The sequence below is a fragment of the Hyla sarda genome, chromosome 11, assembly GCF_029499605.1.
Source record: "Hyla sarda isolate aHylSar1 chromosome 11, aHylSar1.hap1, whole genome shotgun sequence".
Taxonomy (NCBI): Eukaryota; Metazoa; Chordata; class Amphibia; order Anura; family Hylidae; genus Hyla; species Hyla sarda.
In genome coordinates this window covers 68,145,704-68,163,449 of record NC_079199.1, presented here as the reverse complement: position 1 = coordinate 68,163,449, position 17,746 = coordinate 68,145,704, and the positions used below count along the sequence as shown (strand labels likewise).

The 17,746-nt window shown below is 41.7% G+C and overlaps 1 protein-coding gene across 4 annotated transcripts in view; it reads right to left on the bottom strand.

The window, feature by feature from the left end:
- The window catches only part of NTRK1 (neurotrophic receptor tyrosine kinase 1), a 326,699-nt gene that overhangs the window by 97,608 nt on the left and 211,345 nt on the right, over nucleotides 1-17,746 (bottom strand). For all 4 annotated transcript variants that reach the window (XM_056545721.1, XM_056545724.1, XM_056545722.1 and 1 more), the window contains exons 2-3: nucleotides 12,075-12,149; nucleotides 10,592-10,663 (exon numbers count right to left, since the gene is read on the bottom strand). In XM_056545721.1, coding sequence (XP_056401696.1) covers nucleotides 10,592-10,663; nucleotides 12,075-12,149 — 147 coding nt within the window. The remainder of the gene's footprint in view (nucleotides 1-10,591; nucleotides 10,664-12,074; nucleotides 12,150-17,746) is intronic.

Below are 17,746 nucleotides of genomic sequence, written 5' to 3'. Positions count from 1 at the left end.
ACATAAGAATTATATTTTTGGTACTTTACATAGCGCTTCATCAGAGTCCTGAATTACACTAATCTGATAAACTGTTAGCATATTTTGTTATAACATACTTTTGTCAAATACTGAAGAAGAATCAGACAGAAAAAAAGCTATTATGTGCAGAACCAACCTGGATCCTGCAAACAAATGCTCAAATGAGCTTAGGGTTAAAGTGTACCTGTTGTTATAATGTAGATAATACCATTATATGTACATTGATTAAAACATTTGCATATTTTGGGGTGAAAAAATGCAGTCCCTACAGCTATTTCCTATGTGTCTCTGTGTGACCAAATACAGGAAGACTCGAGTATATGCAAAAAAAGGAAACAGAAAAGAGAGCGCACTAATGTGCCATGATTCTGTATGTATGGGAGATACACAGGTGAACAGAGACTGGTGCGCTCACCTGGGGGTGTTGTGTTACAGACACAACACCGTTGAGGGCTTGTTTCCCAGATCCTTGGGAGGTAGTGGTGGAAGAGCTGCTGGGCACCCGTTCGTCTCGGGGACTGGTCCTGGACGTCTGGTATAAGGAGAAGGAAAGTGGAATCCCGGTTCCACAAAGAAGCGGTGCTTGGTAGCGCTCGTTTCCAGCGAGAGGTGAAAAATTGTAATCCACGAACTCGGGTATGGCATAAAGAAAAGAGTCTTTATTCGCACATGCAATAACAAAAGGGATAACGCGTTTCGAGGGGCGGAGACCCCCTCTTCGTCAGATCCAATCATATGTTGGGATAGGTTCCCTTTTATACAGAATAAAGCCCGCGAAAAAATACACACTGGCGAATCAAGATACAGGAATTGAGGGTGGGACAAGCAGGCTCCTGGCTTGTCAATCACCCTGCTGTGTGAGCCGGGAGTGCGTTATAGAGCCTCAGTACACAGAGCCCTGCTTGTCCTTAGTGTACAGAGCCCTGCTTATCCTCAGTGTACAGAGCCTTGCTTGTCCTCACTGCACAGAGCCCTGCTTGTCCTTAGTGTATAGAGCCCTGCTTGTCCGCAGTGCACAGAGCCCTGCTTGTCCTCGTGTGCAGATCCCTGCTTGTCCTCACTGCACAGAGCCCTGCTTGTCCTCAGTGTACAGAGCCCTGCTTGTGCTTAGTATACAGAGCCCTGCTTATCCTCAGTGTACAGAGCCTTGCTTGTCCTCACTGCACAGAGCCCTGCTTGTCCTTAGTGTATAGAGCCCTGCTTATCCTCAGTGCAAAGATCCCTGCTTGTCCTCACTGCACAGAGCCCTGCTTGTCCTCAGTGTACAGAGCTCTGCTAATCCTCAGTGCACAGAGCCCTGCTTGTCCTCAGTGCACAGAGCCCTGCTTGTCCTCAGTATACAGAGCCCTGCTTGTCCTCAGTGTACAGAGCCCTGCTTGTCCTCAGTCTACAGAGCCCTGCTTGTCCTTAGTGTATAGAGCCCTGCTTGTCCTCACTGCACAGAGCCCTGATTGTCCTCAGTGTATAGAGCCCTGCTTGTCCTCACTGCCCAGAGCCCTGCTTATCCTCAGTGTAAAGATCCCTGCTTGTTCTCGGTGTGCAGAGCTCTGCTTGTCTTGACTGCACAGAGCCCCGCTTATCCATAGTGCACAGAGCCCTGCTTGTCCTCAGTGCACAGAGCCCTGCTTGTCCTCAGTGTACAAAGCCCTGTTTGTCCTCAGAGCGCAGAGACCTGCTTTTCCTCAGGGCACAGAGACCTGCTTGTCCATCCACACTTCCTGTAGTGGGACTCCTCACAGAGACACACAGACAATAGGTATAGGGACAAAAATATACACATTTTTTTAATCAATGTATATTACAAATTATATAATATGTTTTTGATAACGACAGGTACACTTTAAATGATAAAATTGATCTAGGGGTGTTATTGTGATTTAAACACTCTCTCATGTAGATAATTGGTTAATTGCATTGGTTAATAGCAATTGTTTTAATTTATTTTAACTGTTTTTAAGTAACTTGCACCTATTTTTGAAACTCCTACCTGATGACGTCTGTCATGGCAGATTTATTACCGATACTGACGTGCTCAGGAGGCGTGGTCTGACTAAGTAGGCATGTCCTACGAAACAGCTGTCACACTGATACCTGTTAATGTTCCAGCTTTCTTGTCTCCTGCATTAGGAAAGCTGCGATTCTCACTGTATCACTTCAAGATGTTCTTCTAATAAAGATGACTCCTGCATGGAAGATTTGGGGAATGCTATCCATAATTTCTCCCTACCTATGACTGACATTTTTCAAACTATGCAGTTTTAGCGTCCAAGGTTCCAATCCTTTTTACCCCACTGGGAGCCTCATGGGTACATCTATACATAGTTGCAACCCAAATTGTTTAATGATTCTGGAAAACAAGAGGAGCCTCAGCAGGTACCTGTTAATATACTATATGCCTTACACCAATGCTTACTACAGGTTCAGAGGTTATCTGGTTTATTCATAATAATTTTTTTTGTACTGTGCAATCTTACACCTGAAGTGCCCTTTTTTTCTCTGTTCTTTAAATAAAATGAAAAAGACTTTTGAATATATAGGGGGAGATTTATGAAAACCTGCCCAGAGGAAAAGTTGCTGAGTTGCCCATAGCAACCAATCAGATCACTTCTTTTATTTTTCACAGGTCTCTTTATAAATGAAAGAAGTGATTTGATTGGTTGCTATGGGCAACTCCGCAACTTTTTCTCGGGACAGGTTTTCATAAATCTCCCCCATAGTGTTGAAGTAGGCATAATAGACATGTGTTTATTCTAAAAACCATATTTGTCTCCATCGTATCTGCAGACATGAGAATATATTCAGATAATTAGAAGCTAATATTATTATATTATAATCATGCATGACATTCTATTCATTTATTCATACATCATCTATTCACGTTTAATTATAATTAGTCAATTCATATAATGGATGAATTGAATGGATTGCTAGTAAAAACTGTAGAACCACCAAATAAATCAGAGAACTGCTTCTTCACTCCATAGAAGTATGAGAAGTTTTTCCACTATATCATGATATAATTTCGTTTCAATTAGATGACTGCTGGGATCCTTTGAGTAAATGAATAATGTCCCCAAATTAATAAAAGATTATGTCAACAATAAGAATCTCATGGCGTTCCTGTGGCTGTGTTGTATGCATTAACATTACTTTAACTGCATTGCAGTCACACAACCTTAGAAACCTGTTCTGTGGCTCATAACCTGTTTCTAAAAAATGTTTACATTTGTAACTTTTTTAATGATTTAGTTTAATTTTTAGATGTTTTTCTCCTGTCTTCAGCTAAGTGATGACGGACCTAAACTGCTGAAAATAACACTGCACGTGCCTCTATTTGGATGCAGATTTCCACACAGCCCTGGGTGGGGAGGAGGGATACATTTCATCACTTGTCAGGTCAATGATTGTCCACAAGGGAGTAAAAATAAGTGCTCGCTGTCAGTCCCCACACTGCATCCCCACTGTACCCAGCTGCTGAGAGATTGTATTTAGCTGTAAGCATTGATTTCAGAAAACAAGACATCTGACTGGAATCACTTTTCACTGTCACAAATTAATCTCAAAGAGGAGACATAACACCTGGAAAAATAACGTCAAAGATCAAACAGCAATTACATAGAAAATAAAGATAAATGAGACATTATTACCTCACATTAAACATACACTAATGGTTGAATCCTAGTTCACCCTATTCTTATAATGAATTAATATGATTATAGTACTAAATATTTATTGTAATGCTATTATTTTAATAGAAAAAACTTTTTTACTTTCTGAATGCCCTTTTAAATATTTGCTGATCTTTTTCCAGTTTTCTATTTCCCAAAATGTTTTAATCCACTAATGTTTTTTTACACAGCTTATAAAAACAAATATATATATATATATATATATATTTTTTATTTTTTATTTTTTTTTTAATGATGTACATAAAAGTAAAACACACTTTGATGCTGCAATATACTGGATGGACAGAAGCAGTCATGTGTTGTTAGTAAATTATATTTTATTAGACATTTTATGTATTTCAAACAAAAATACAATATTATTATTATTGTTATTATCATCAATAATATATTTCCACATTTGTTAGTGGTGGTTATCCTAAAAATCTTAAATCTTCTCTTAAAAAAATTATTCAGTGGTCTCTCAATGTACAAACTCCAGCACCCAGAATCTCACCTTCTATCATGCGCGTTATCATGCCCCTGTGCCTACTAACAGTACCTTCATTTATCAATGCCTAGCATACCTACCATACCTATGCATATGTGCGGCAGTAGGGTAGGGCACATTGAGCAGTCTGGCAGCAGCAATCAGCTGCATTGGGTAGCAGCTCATGGCACCCGACATACAGTACTCACGGTAAAAGCATCATAAGTCGATGCTGTATTCAACTTACGATGGTCCCTTTAAATTGTAGCCACATAGCTAGAAAGGAAAAAAAACATTGCTACAAACATTTACATATACCCTATGTGTTATTAGTTTATGTTTATTCCGATTTTACATTTATTTATTGGTTTGCCCTAAATATTTTTTTTATAATTTACATATGTACTCTATGTATTAATTTGTTTTGAATTGATCCTATTTTGTGCTGTAATAACATTTTCTTATTTTGTTTGTTTCAAAGAAAGTTTAAATTTTCTTTTAGCTTCTTGGAATAAGTAGAAAAGATTTGCCTTCAAACAGTGCAGTTCATTGTGGGTTTTGCAAAAAATACACCCAAAGAAGTTTTGTTTTCAGATTTTTTTTCCAATTTTTAAGATGTTTTTATTGTAATGAAAACTATCACATGTATTGATTACAATACACAGGATAAAAGCATGTACAAATACAGGATTTTATATTTATTTTGTCTTTTAAATCATACTAAAATATTTAAAAATGACAGAAAAGTATTTGAACTTTCATAATAAAAATAAAAGCATTCCTTTTTTTTTTTTTTTAACAAGAGGTCCCGCTGATTGATGATAGTAAAATATTAAGACTCCCCTCCTTTAATGAATTCAGTACCTACAATAACATTTTGCTTGGCTGTAGATCTGCCTCACAGAAGCCCTTTGTTTTAGATGTGATGAAAGAAGCTGAAGTTGATTACTTAGTGCAGTGTCCAGCTGAGATCTTACAGAATGTAGCCTGGTGTTTATGTTCTCACAATAATATTTGATTGTTCTACTATCCTAGTCATGGGATTTATTTCATAATCATGTTAACTATAATATATCTTTTTTAACCATATGCATAATCTGATCCCATATTTATTTGATGTTCATAAACATAACAAATAAATGCACTATTACTTAGAAGTGGATATCAGTTCCTATGAAAAGGACACCAGAACACCAAAACCGTGTGTAAGGACTAGGTACTGTTGACAATGGACCTGAAGTTCTGCTTCTTGTCTGAAATTTGTTGAGAACTCTACATTTGATCTGCATTCTTTGAATCTGCTTTTTTGTAATTCTCTGCTGTACCACATAACTAGCTGTACTAGAGCACCAGTACTGAATCATTTGCTTAGCTGAGTACTCTCTTGTACTATCTATTGTACTACTTGGTACTGTATACGTGGTACTGCTTGACCTCATTCTCGACCACACTTCGGTTCATAGCTCCTTTTTATACTCCTCCTATTACTTTTTTGTGTTTGTTATTGCTAGTAGTAACCATATCTGTTATTACTCTTAGCTTAGATGAGTCTGCCAGAACGGAAGTACAAGGGCAAGCAGAAAAATTCTACCATAGTTGGGAAATGGTGTAATGGTGTATTGATTAAATTGTTCTATCCAGTTGGTTCTTTCCCTGAGTCACACAAGAATACAACCCCTACAATCTTCCTATGAAAGAAGAGGGCCAATGTACATAAGAGACAAATGAAAATCCATCGCACAAAAGTCTGCTCTAGATCAGTGTTCATTTTCTTCAAGAGTTTTTTTTATAATTTTTTTTTACCAATGTTCAACATTTTCCAATGTGGACAATACCTTTAAGGAAAAGTGTCAAATTTTCTTTAACATTTTTGTATTTTGGAATCAAATTACCAAAGCAAATCAAACGTGAAAAAATTTAATATATTGTGTGCAGAGAGGAAAAGAAGACTGTGATATTCTCAGGATGTGTTGTGTACTTCAAAACAGATCTGCCTGGACCCGGGTTCCTCTGTTTAGTGGCCTGCAGCCAAAAACATTACAAACGGGAACTAAAAACCTAAACAAAGCAAAATGATGATGCACACGAAAAAGGCAAAGACACAAATAAAAAATAACAACTGCAAGATCTAAACATCAATTATAATGAGCCACAGATGATGGACCTTTGTAGGACATCAGTAACTTTCATCTTTCCCCTTTCATAGGGACAGGCCCTTTGAATAGTTGATGCGGGTTTTGTTTCTAAGTGTTTATGCTTTAGTCATTTGCAATTGACATGATGGATCATAAATGAATGGGGAGGTAAAGATTATGAGAGACTGATTTATTTGATGTCTTCCCTTGGATAGTTCATTGCAGTATTAAGCCTTCATTCAGCCTTGTCTCCCCATGTGTGATGTGTTTTACATCTTTGTTCTAGTCATACAATTTCCATCACAGCCCAAAAGGTCTTCTTTTCTCATGTTTTTTTATTTTTTTACTGAACAGCAGTACACCACCAGGAAACCCAGATGTTTAAGGTTTACCTTGATCTTCAGGGGCAGTTCCATTTAAAAATTATGTTGAGGATGGAGCACATATTTTATATATTACCCTTGAAGTTAATTGTCCTCCTTGCGTATTGCCCTTTATTAGCTGCCTTGAACAATAGGAAGCAGCCAACATTATATTTCAAGCCGAAGTAGTATATCTGTATTACTCTAATACTAACTACAATAATACTGCTCCTATCAACAAGAATAAAACTTCCTTATTTAAATTTCCTTATATATTTGCCCGAAATTATTTCAGTGAAATATAGGCAGAAAAATAGAGGCTGTTCCATGATAGCTAATCAAACAGACTCCATTGATCATCTGTCTGTTGGAGAAGCAAGTGTTTAAAGAGGTATTCCAGCAAAAGACATCTTATTCTTATCCCCTATCCAAAGGATAGCGGATAAGATGTCTGATTGCAGGCTGCGATCGGATATGTCTATGCCGGGCTGCTGCTCCAGACTCTGAAACTCTGTGTTTCCGTGGCTGAAGACGTGACGTCACTCCACGCCCGATTCCATTCATCTCTATGGGAGGGGGCCTGACGACTGTCACGCCACTCCCATAGACATGAATGGATGGGGGCATGACGTGACATCACTAGGGGCGTGGCATGACATCCAGAGATTTCCGAGACTGGAGCAGCAGCCTGGCATGGAATGCGGGTGCTGCATGGAGATCGCAGGGGTCTCAGAGACGGGCCCTCCGCAATCAGACATCTTATCCCCTACCCTTTGGATGGGGATGAGATGTCTTTGGCCAGAATACCCCTTTAAGTCTCCTGCAGTGCCACCACAGGAGAAATAAAGTATTACTGTTCCCATTCCATTAATAGGCGATTTGTATATAGCCATGTATGGACATATTGGGTCTTTCAAAAAATGTTGTAGCTTCTCGTCACTCTGGCTAATAAATAAACATCCTGATTAGGAGACTTCATTCTATTACATTACTTGTTGAAAATTGTTTTTTAAAATCAGAAATTACAAAATATTTGAAATGTCACAAGTATGTATGCTGTGTCCCTATTTAAACCCATGATGATGATGAACAACAGTTACATCTATACCAGGAAGGATCTGGTAAATTCACTAGAGGATCAAGATGTGCCAAGAGATGCAAAAGTGCCTACCTATGAATAACAGATACCCATCAAACTTTAAAAAAACTAAAGGGCCTTGAATTTATTTGATTACTTATTCAAATCACCTCATCGGTGAAAACTCCATTAGTATCACAGTCTGTGCCAGCAACGTTCTCCTGCAATTAGGAACACTCCAGGAGAACACTTAATAATGTTGCAGAACAACAAAACGAGTGCCTAATAAGCCATATTATTATTGACAAGGTAAAATCAGCCTAACGAAGCACAAATCTTCAGAGAGCCCGTAGAAGATCATCATTGATAGGAAGTCATATAGAAAATTGAGCATTTTGGGGCTATAAAATGATTTACTCATATAGCTTCCAACTGCATGTCTCCTTGTAAAGATTCACTCCCATTACTGTGGCTATATACTTTTACACAGTCTATATAGGCTCCCTATGTTACATTATTTTGAAGCCATGGTCAATATTAACATCTGAAGGTGCTCATAGACCTTAGACTAAAATTAACCAAACTTGCCCCTCTGGCAGCATAAGCCATCTGTTTAAGTTGTACTGTGGCCTCCCGAGCCACCAACATCATTTGTCGGTTGAAAGAAGGGTTGGGTATGTTGGATTTTCACTGCCCAATCCTACTGTTCTGGGAGGGATAGGTTGGCATCAGAGCTGTCTGGCCTTGGATTAACCCTCCCCTCCACATAGAAAACAACTGGGGAGATCTATCAACTCCTGTGGCAATGGAAAAGTTAACCAGTTGCCTACAGTAACCAATTAGATTGCTTTTCTTTTGCTTTTCAGAGGCCTTTTTAAAAATGAAAGAGGCAATCTGATTGGTTGCTATGGGCAACTGGTCAGCTTTTCCTCTGCACAGGTTTTGACAAATCTCCCCAATGAACTTTTGGCTGTGCTGAATTTTCATGTGTATAGGGAGAGATAACACTCAACTGGGCAAACATTTAGCTCACAGTTTTTGAAAATGTATTGCCACCTTAGGGGTTAAGCAGTCGAAATCGGAGTTATCTTAAATCCCGGCAGTAACAGTGGATTACAGACAAGTTCCTGCTGCTGATGACAAGGGACAGTGTCCACAAGTTTGGCTCAGGCAAACATGTTAGTTGGTTAAGCTGATCACAGGGTGAGCCATATGCAGTACATGTAAGTAATCACTAGAGATGAGCGAACTTACAGTAAATTCGATTCGTAACGAACTTCTCGGCTCGGCAGTTGATGACTGATCCTGCATAAATGAGTTCAGCTTTCAGGTGCTCCCGTGGGCTGGAAAAGGTGGATACAGTCCTAGAAGCACCTGAAAGCTGAACTAATTTATGCAGGAAAAGTCATCAACTGCCGAGCCGAGAAGTTTGTGACGAATTGAATTTACTGTAAGTTCGCTCATCTCTAGTAATCACTTTTGGAAGTACTTCATTTTTTTATTAATACAAATATTAAATTTATTTTAACCAATATTTTATTTCTGTGAGACCATGTGCAAAACAATAGGTTTCTGGTTAGCACTGTTGCTTTGCCATTCTGGGGTCCTGGGTTCAGGTCTGACTTAGGCCAACATGAGCTTTGTTGGTCTCAGTGTTTGGTTGATTTACTTCTTCTAGTGTTTGCCAGAATTTCTTCTTGGTACTTTGGTTTCCTCTCATATGCCCAAAAATCTGATCAGTTAATTTGAAATTTAGATTAGGTGGGGTAGGGAGTAGCCCTTCACTTAGGCCTTCAATGAAGTGATCTTAATAGACAATAGCCACCAACACTTCCTCCTTGGGAAAATGGAAAAACCCCTAAAAACTCACAGATACTTCATAAAATAAAGATATAACTTATGAAAAGCACAACACATTCCAAAGCCGGGATGGCTTCCTTTTTAGTAGTTCCACTGTAAACCTTTGTATGCTTCTTTACCAGCTGTGCCGGCATTTGCAAAACTCAGACAGGTGAATGGTTTCTTGCATGCTTACTCCACTCACCTGTACGGAAGATTGTACACATGGGAGTGCTTTGTTTTTGTTATTTGTTTTGTTAAATGAAGTGAACTTGACTTGGAGCTGCTACATATACTCCCCCTGTGATTGGATACCAGTAATTAGCATACAGCATTAGAGCCCTTTAAAGTTGTTTAAAATATGGCATAGAAAATAGGAGAACAGCATCAGAATGCTCTTTTAATCTGTTAGGTCCTTGGACCAGTGTCTTAAGCATGAGGGCCCTGACAGGTCACAGACCATTGTCTTGATCCCTATTTGAAGGCGGCCTTGTCCTGTTAATAGGGATGACCCTTATGTTTCTATTGACTGATCAATATATTAATATTAAAATGCCATTGCTGCTAGAAAAATATCTGTTACCTTACCCTTTAACCCAGATACGTCATAATGCTAAATGCAAAACATTTCATCTTATCGCTTTGCCTGTAACTAAGACTAGAGCCTTGAGATGGAGACTATGGATGCAAGACGTTTAAACATTGGACTTTGTGGAAAGATGCTGAAATCTTAAGCTAAGAAGACTTGCAAAGATATAGAATATGGAATGATGCATAATTTTACCTTTCACCCTCCCCTTTTTCTCAGTTTGTAAAAACCAAATTTACTTCTTGTAATAGACAGAACTCCTTGGGGTACCGAGGAGGGAACCCATACCAACCTGGCCTGGTGTGAATTCTCTTACGTTGGAAATTTGTATAGCGGTAGTCACTCACAGATTAAGGACGCATATTAACTCATCCTTGACACTATCACATGTACATATACAATATTTACTTACATGTGAGTCATTCGTGGGTTCATGTGAAAAGCATCTTCAGAAATATACCTTAGCCCAGTATTAGAAATGGTCCTGTGTGGAGAAAAGACATTGATTCATAAATCTTAACAGAAATATCTGAGATTTTTGTCTAGAAAATGTTTTGCTGCTGTGTCTGGTTTTGTAGCTAAACTTAGTTTACTGGCTTTTTCCCTATCTTTACAACAAGACTGGTTACAAGAGGTGTGCCACAATGTTCTGCTCTGTTAGGCAGGTGATGGTTGCTTGTTTGCCCATTATACAAAAGTGGGAAATAGGACTGATATTTTCAGAGGTGTCTGTAATATGGAAAATTATTTAGCCTTACTAGATAAGTGGTCAAAACAATGGGAGCTAGAGTATAAAGCTTCCTGATGTCAAATAATGCACTCAGAGAGAATGGATCCTTTGTCTGAGTATTGTTTCTGCAGTTCTGTGTTATTGAAGGCTTCAGAAGAGAATGGTTTAAGAATAGTGATTTCTATCAGCCTCAAAATTATCAACAGTGCAACAAGACAGTAGGAAAAGCAGGTGGAATTCTTGGCTGCATAGCTAGAGGTATAACCAATAGAAAGAAAGAGATTGTGATCCAGCTGACCGGGGCGGTACACCTGTCAAACCTTAATGCAGGTGTCCTAAGGTGAGCTCAGGGAGGACAGAAGCCTCCTGTGGAGCAAAAGGGCTAGTGAGACCACATCTAGAATATTGTGTTCAGTTCTGGAGACCTTACATACTGTACAAAAAGATATTGATGAAATAAAATGGGACCAAAGAATGGCTACAAAAATAGTGGAAGGGTTTATGCATAACATTTATTAGGAAAGACTTGGAAGAAAAAAGGGAAATTATTGTAACCAATAAATATTTTGAAGGGTTAAATAAGGTTTGGAGGAATGTGTTTTAATAAGAATCTAAACACAAGAACAAGAAAGAGGACTCAATTTCATGTTAGTTGAGGGAGGTCAGAAACAATGTCAAAAACATTATTCCACTAAAAGAGTAGTATATGCTTTGAACAAACATCCAGCAGATGTGGTTGGTAAAGTAAAGTGACTGTAAATCTGCCTGGGATAAACATATCTCTGTCCTGAGATAAAATGAAAAAGGAAATAATAAAAGGGTAGGCTTGATGGACCATGACAATTTCCTGTGTTTCTATTAACAATAGTTTAATAAGAAATGTATACAAGGAATGTAGACTGGCTGATAATGAAATGTGGGCCTTCAAGGCTGTCCTATATCTTATGAAGGAAACCAGTGATGTTGGAGTGAACTTTTTCTGTTCTGGCCCTAATTATTCTTGTTTTATTCACCCCAGGCTCAAGGTCACATCGCTTCCCCTCACACTTCCTGAATCATTTGTCTTACTATTCCCTTGTGTCACTAAGAGACATGATGACAAGGAAAATTAATGTCTCTCAACCCGAAGACAAGTACAGGACAATGCACAGAATCAAGTACTTACAGATTTTTCAGCTCTCTGAAGTTCTTCATGTCTATCTGAGTTAGGTTCAACAAGTCCTTCTGGTTCTCAATAACACTGTTGAATAGGACACAAATGTCAATCATGATGTAAAAATTCCCTGAGGAACAAGAGGCTTCAACATTTACTTTGCAATGTCACTAACAATACATGCATTGGGCCAGTATATTACAATGCTTCATTGGGCAAAATCCTTTTCCTCTCTTTGACCTCGGCATAGACAATAATTAGTATAATTAGAGGAAGACATTGTTAGAAAGATGTCCTCACAAAATAGTCTACATTGGCACTGTAGTCACTTTAGATTGCCTTGACCAGGAAAGCCTGTAGTCAGATATAGTTATCTAGAAGAAGAAATTGGGGCTCAGGGTCAGGAATACTGAATCAAATAATATTTATTAATAAAATATAATATAATATAATATTGTGCGTTGTGTCCTGTGATTCAATGGGCCCTTGTTAAGCTGCTGAGGAAAGGACCTAAGGAGATCCTGAAACGCATCCAGCCGAACACTATATTTGCGACCACCACTAACCCTATTATTGAGATAAAGCACAAGTTTGGAGCATTTCTGTCTAACACATTGGCATCACCCGATCTGTCAATCAACCCATGACAGCACGCGTAACCCTAGGTAACCCTAGCATGAGGACGCTGCTGGGATCTGTAGCCGCCAAGCACAGGAGAAGCGCTGCAATGCACCAAACCGGAGCCCACCATCATCTGCACTGTGAATTGGAGAGATGGCCGAGTCTCCAGCAGCACTCTCTCTTGCAAAGAGAGCTTAGACGTGGGCAAAGACCAATGCTCACTGTAAGGTACCATTTACTTACCCTTATAATTGATGTGTATTATCACAGCGCATACAGATAAAAAAGCTTGACAGAGACTCCGCTGTATCTTATATCCCCGGACTGGGGAGTCCTAGACTTGACATTTACCGTAACTGGACAATATCAGCATATTGAACTGGGCTGTATACCATCCAACATTTAAGAGTGATCACTGAATAGAGAAAAGCTACCATGCGGTATACTGTCCATTGTCTTATCCAGGGCAAACTTATTATAACTAGGTGGTCACATTTTTACCATACTTTATGCCATTTCTATTGCCATTTTTATGTATTTTTTTTTTATCTATAAGTTATCTAGTGTTCCTGTTGACCCACCAGGGCCCTGAGAGTTGCAGGACACAACGCACAATATTATATTTTATTAATAAATATTATTTGATTCAATATTCATGACCCTGAGCCCCAATTTCTTCTTCTACTTAACCTTTTGTTAGACACCGTGGGTATAGGTGTCATTTGGGCAGCTCGGGTCTATTGGTTGCTAGTTGGACAAGAGCCTCTCCAACAGTCTTTTTAGATATAGATATCTGTTTATGTTAAGAATTTTATAAATTTATAACAATGTTATTTTGCCCTATATTGTCACCACATAACTCTACATGTAAGTACACATTTACATTTTCCTTAACCATTCCTCCTTCTAAGTAGAGATGTCGCAAACATAAAATTTTTGGTTCGCGGACCGCGAACGCGAACTTCCGCAAAAGTTCGCGAACCGGCATTGACTTCAATGGGCAGGCAAATTTTAATACCCACAGGGACTCTTTCTGGCTACAATAGTGATTTAAAAGTTGTTTCAAGGGGACTAACACCTGGACTGTGGCGTGCCGGAGTGGGATCCATAGCAAAACTCCCATCGAAAATTACATAGTTGATGCAGAGTCTGGTTTTAATCCATAAAGGGCATAAATCACCTTATATTTCTAAATGGTTTGGAATAACGTGCTTTAGCCCCCACATAGAGCCCCCTTTAGGCATCACATAGTTAGATCCTCTTTAGACAGCTCATAGATTACCCCATATTAGGCAGCACATAGTTAGAGCCCCCCTTGAGGCAGCACATAGTGGGATTTGAACCCAAGGCCCCAGCGCTGCAAGGCAGCAGTGATAACCTCTGAGCCACCATGCCACTCTTAACATACATCTAATATCCACTAAAAGGGACAGAGATGTCAGCAGAGAATACCAGAAAAATTAGGCATGTACACATGCCTGAAAAATTTGATATTGTTGAAGCTTTTTCTATAGCAGCGGCCAGAAAAATTACAGCACCGTAACAAGTGCAGCAGCAGAGGCCAGAAAAATTAGGCCTGTACACATGGATGAAAAATTTGGTATTGTCGCAGCCGCATCTGTAGCAACAGCCAGAAAAATTGCAGCACCAGAAAAAGTGCAGCAGCAGCAGAGGCCAGAAAAATTAGGCATGTACACCTGGCTGGAAAATTTGGTATTGTTGCAGCTGTAGCAGCGGCCATAAAATTGCAGCACCATAACAAGTGCAGCAGCAGAGGCCAGAAAAATTAGGCATGTACACCTGGCTGGAAAATTTGGTATTGTTGCAGCTGTAGCAGCGGCCATAAAAATTGCAGCACCATAACAAGTGCAGCAGCAGAGGCCCGAAAAATTAGGCATGTACACCTGGCTGGAAAATTTGGTATTGTCGCAGCCGCTGTTTCGCAAGGCATAAAGTGCCCTAAACATTGTGGCTTGAACCCTAGTTGGTGGCTGATAAGTCACGCAAGTCATCCGGCATTCAGAGTTCAAATACAGCAGCGTGTGGACCATTTTTAGCCCAGGGCCGCTCATCTGATCAGGCCTTGTTCGGTCACATGTATCGCCCAGTGTCAGTCCTTTCGGGATCCATCCCTCATTCATCTTAAGAAAGGTGAGGTAATCCAGACTTTTTTGACCAAGGCGACTCCTCTTCTCAGTGACGATACCTCCTGCTGCACTGAAGGTCCTTTCTGACAGGACGCTTGAAGCGGGACAGGCCAGAAGTTCGAGCGCAAATTGGGATAGCTCAGGCCACAGGTGAAGCCGGCACACCCAGTAGTCAAGGGGTTCATCGCTCCTCAGAGTGTCGATATCTGCGGTTAAGGCCAGGTAGTCTGCCACCTGTCGGTCAAGGCATTCTCTGATGGTGGATCCCGAAGGGCTGTGGCGATGCATAGGACTTAGAAAGATTCGCATGTCCTCCATCAACAGCATGTCTGTACAGCATCCTGTCCTTACCGGCGTGTTCGTGGGAGGAGGAGGAGGATTACTTTCACCTCTTCCCCTGTTAGATCCCTGTTGTGCTGTGACATGACCCTTATACAGCATACTTCTTAATTTATTTTGGACCTGCTGAATCCTTTCAGCCTTGCTGTAATGTGGTAACATGTCAGACACTTTATGTTTATACCGGGGGTCTAGTAGCGTGGATACCCAGTACAGGTCGTTCTCCTTCATCCTTTTTATACGAGGGTCCCTCAACAGGCACGACAGCATGAAAGACCCCATTTGCATATGGACGGATGCCAAGCTACTCATGTCCCGTTCCTCGTCCTCAGTGAGGTCAGGGAAGGTATCATCTTCTTCCCCCCAGCTACGTACAACACCATGAGAACCAGATAGGTGACAAGGAGCACCCTGGGATGCCTGCTGTGGTTGGTCTTCCTCCTCCTCTTCAAAGCCACTGTTACGATTCGGCAGGCTGGATATGGATCCTCTGTGTCAGCGAGGGATTGGCGTGGACCGTGTCGGTGGACCGGTTCTAGGGTAGCTACTGGTTTTAACCAAAGCCCGCCGCAAAGCGGGATGGTCTTGCTGCGGCGGTAGCAACCAGGTCGTCTCCACCGGCAACGGCTCAACCTCGCTGACTGCTGAGAAGGCGTGGGACAGAAGGACTAGGCAGAGGCAAGGTCAGACGTAGCAGAAGGTCGGGGCAGGCGGCAAGGTTCGTAGTCAATGAGGATAGCAGGAGATCTGGAACACAGGCTTTGGACAACACTAAACGCTTTCACTGGCACAAGGCAACAAGATCCGGCAAGGAAGTGCAGGGGAAGTTAGGTAATATAGACAGGGAGCAGGTGGAAGCTAATTAGGCTGATTGGGCCAGGCACCAATCATTGGTGCACTGGCCCTTTAAATCTTAGAGAGCTGGCACGCGCGTGCCCTAGAGAGCGGAGCCGCGCGCGCCAGACCATGACAGTCAGGGACCAGGACGGGTAAGTGACTTGGGATGCGATTCGCGAGCGGGCGCGTCCCGCTATGCGAATCGCATCCCCGCTGGCAATGTCAGTGCAGCGCTCCCGGTCAGCGGGTCTGACCGGGGCGCTGCAGAGAGAGAGACGCCGCGAGCGCTCCGGGGAGGAGCAGGGACCCGGAGCGCTCGGCGTAACAGTACCCCCCCCCCCCCCCGCCTTAGGTCTTCCCCTCTTTTTGTCTCCTTGTCCCATCAAAAGAGATGAGAACATAGGGGACGCCTCTTGAGTCTCCTTCTGAAAAAAGATGTCCTGGGTAGCTATACCAGAGGCAGGTAGTTCAGAAGAAGTGGGAATGGGGAGGGGGGCAGAGGGTGAAGCTTGTCACGGGGCAGAGTGGGGACAGGGGCTATGAGGAGGCACGGCACAGTCCAGATAGGCCTTGGGGAGACCAGGCACAGGAGGAGACACTGAGGCCCGACAGACGGGACTGAGAGCAGATGTGAGGCATTTCTTACGGCAAGCAGAACCCCAATTCTTGATCTCCCTGGTGGTCCAGTCAAGGGTGGGAGAATGATGCTGGAGCCATGGCAGACCGAGGAGGACTTCAGAGGTGCAGTTGAGAAGGACGAAAAATTCAATCTTTTCGTGATGGGGTCCAATGCACATTAAGAGGGGTTCTGTGCGGTAACGCACAGTACAGTCCAACTTCACTCCGTTGACCGAAGAAATGTAGAGCGGCTTGACGAGACGGGTCAGCGGGATGCAGAACTTATTCACCAAAGAGTCCAGAATAAAATTTCCAGAAGCACCAGAGTCCAAACAGGCCACGGCTGAGAGGGAGGAGTTGGCAGAAGGAGAAATCCGCACAGGCACAGTGAGACGTGGAGAAGCAGACTTCGTACCAAGGGACGCCACACCCACGTGAGCTGGGTGCGTGCGTTTCCTAGACGTGGAGGACGAATAGAGCAATCCACAAAGAAAGGTTTGGTTCTAGCGCAGTACAGACATAGATTTTTTTCCCTACGGCGAGTCCTCTCTTCATGGGTCAGGCGAGACCGATCCACTTGCATAGCCTCCTCGGCGGGAGGCACAGGGGTAGATTGCAAAGGATACTGTGGGAGAGGTGCCCAGAGATCAAGGTCTTTTTCCTGGCGGAGCTCCTGGTGTCTCTCAGAAAAACGCATGTCAATGCGGGTGGCCAAATGGATAAGTTCTTGCAGGTTGACAGGAATCTCTTGTGCGGCCAGCACATCCTTGATGTTACTGGATAGGCCTTTTTTAAAGGTCGCGCAGAGAGCCTCGTTATTCCAAGATAATTTGGAAGCCAGAGTACGAAATTGGATGGCGTACTCGCCTACTGAAGAATTATCCTAGACCAGGTTCAGCAGGGCAGTCTCGGCAGAAGAAGCTCGGGCTGGTTCTTCGAAGACACTACGGACTTCAGCGAAGAAGGACTGGACTGTGGCTGTGGCAGGATCATTGCGGTCCCAGAGCGGTGTCGCCCAAGACAAGGCCTTTCCAGAAAGAAGACTCACTACGAACGCCATCTTAGACTGTTCTGTAGGAAATTGGTCCGACAACATCTCCATATGTAGGGAACATTGAGACA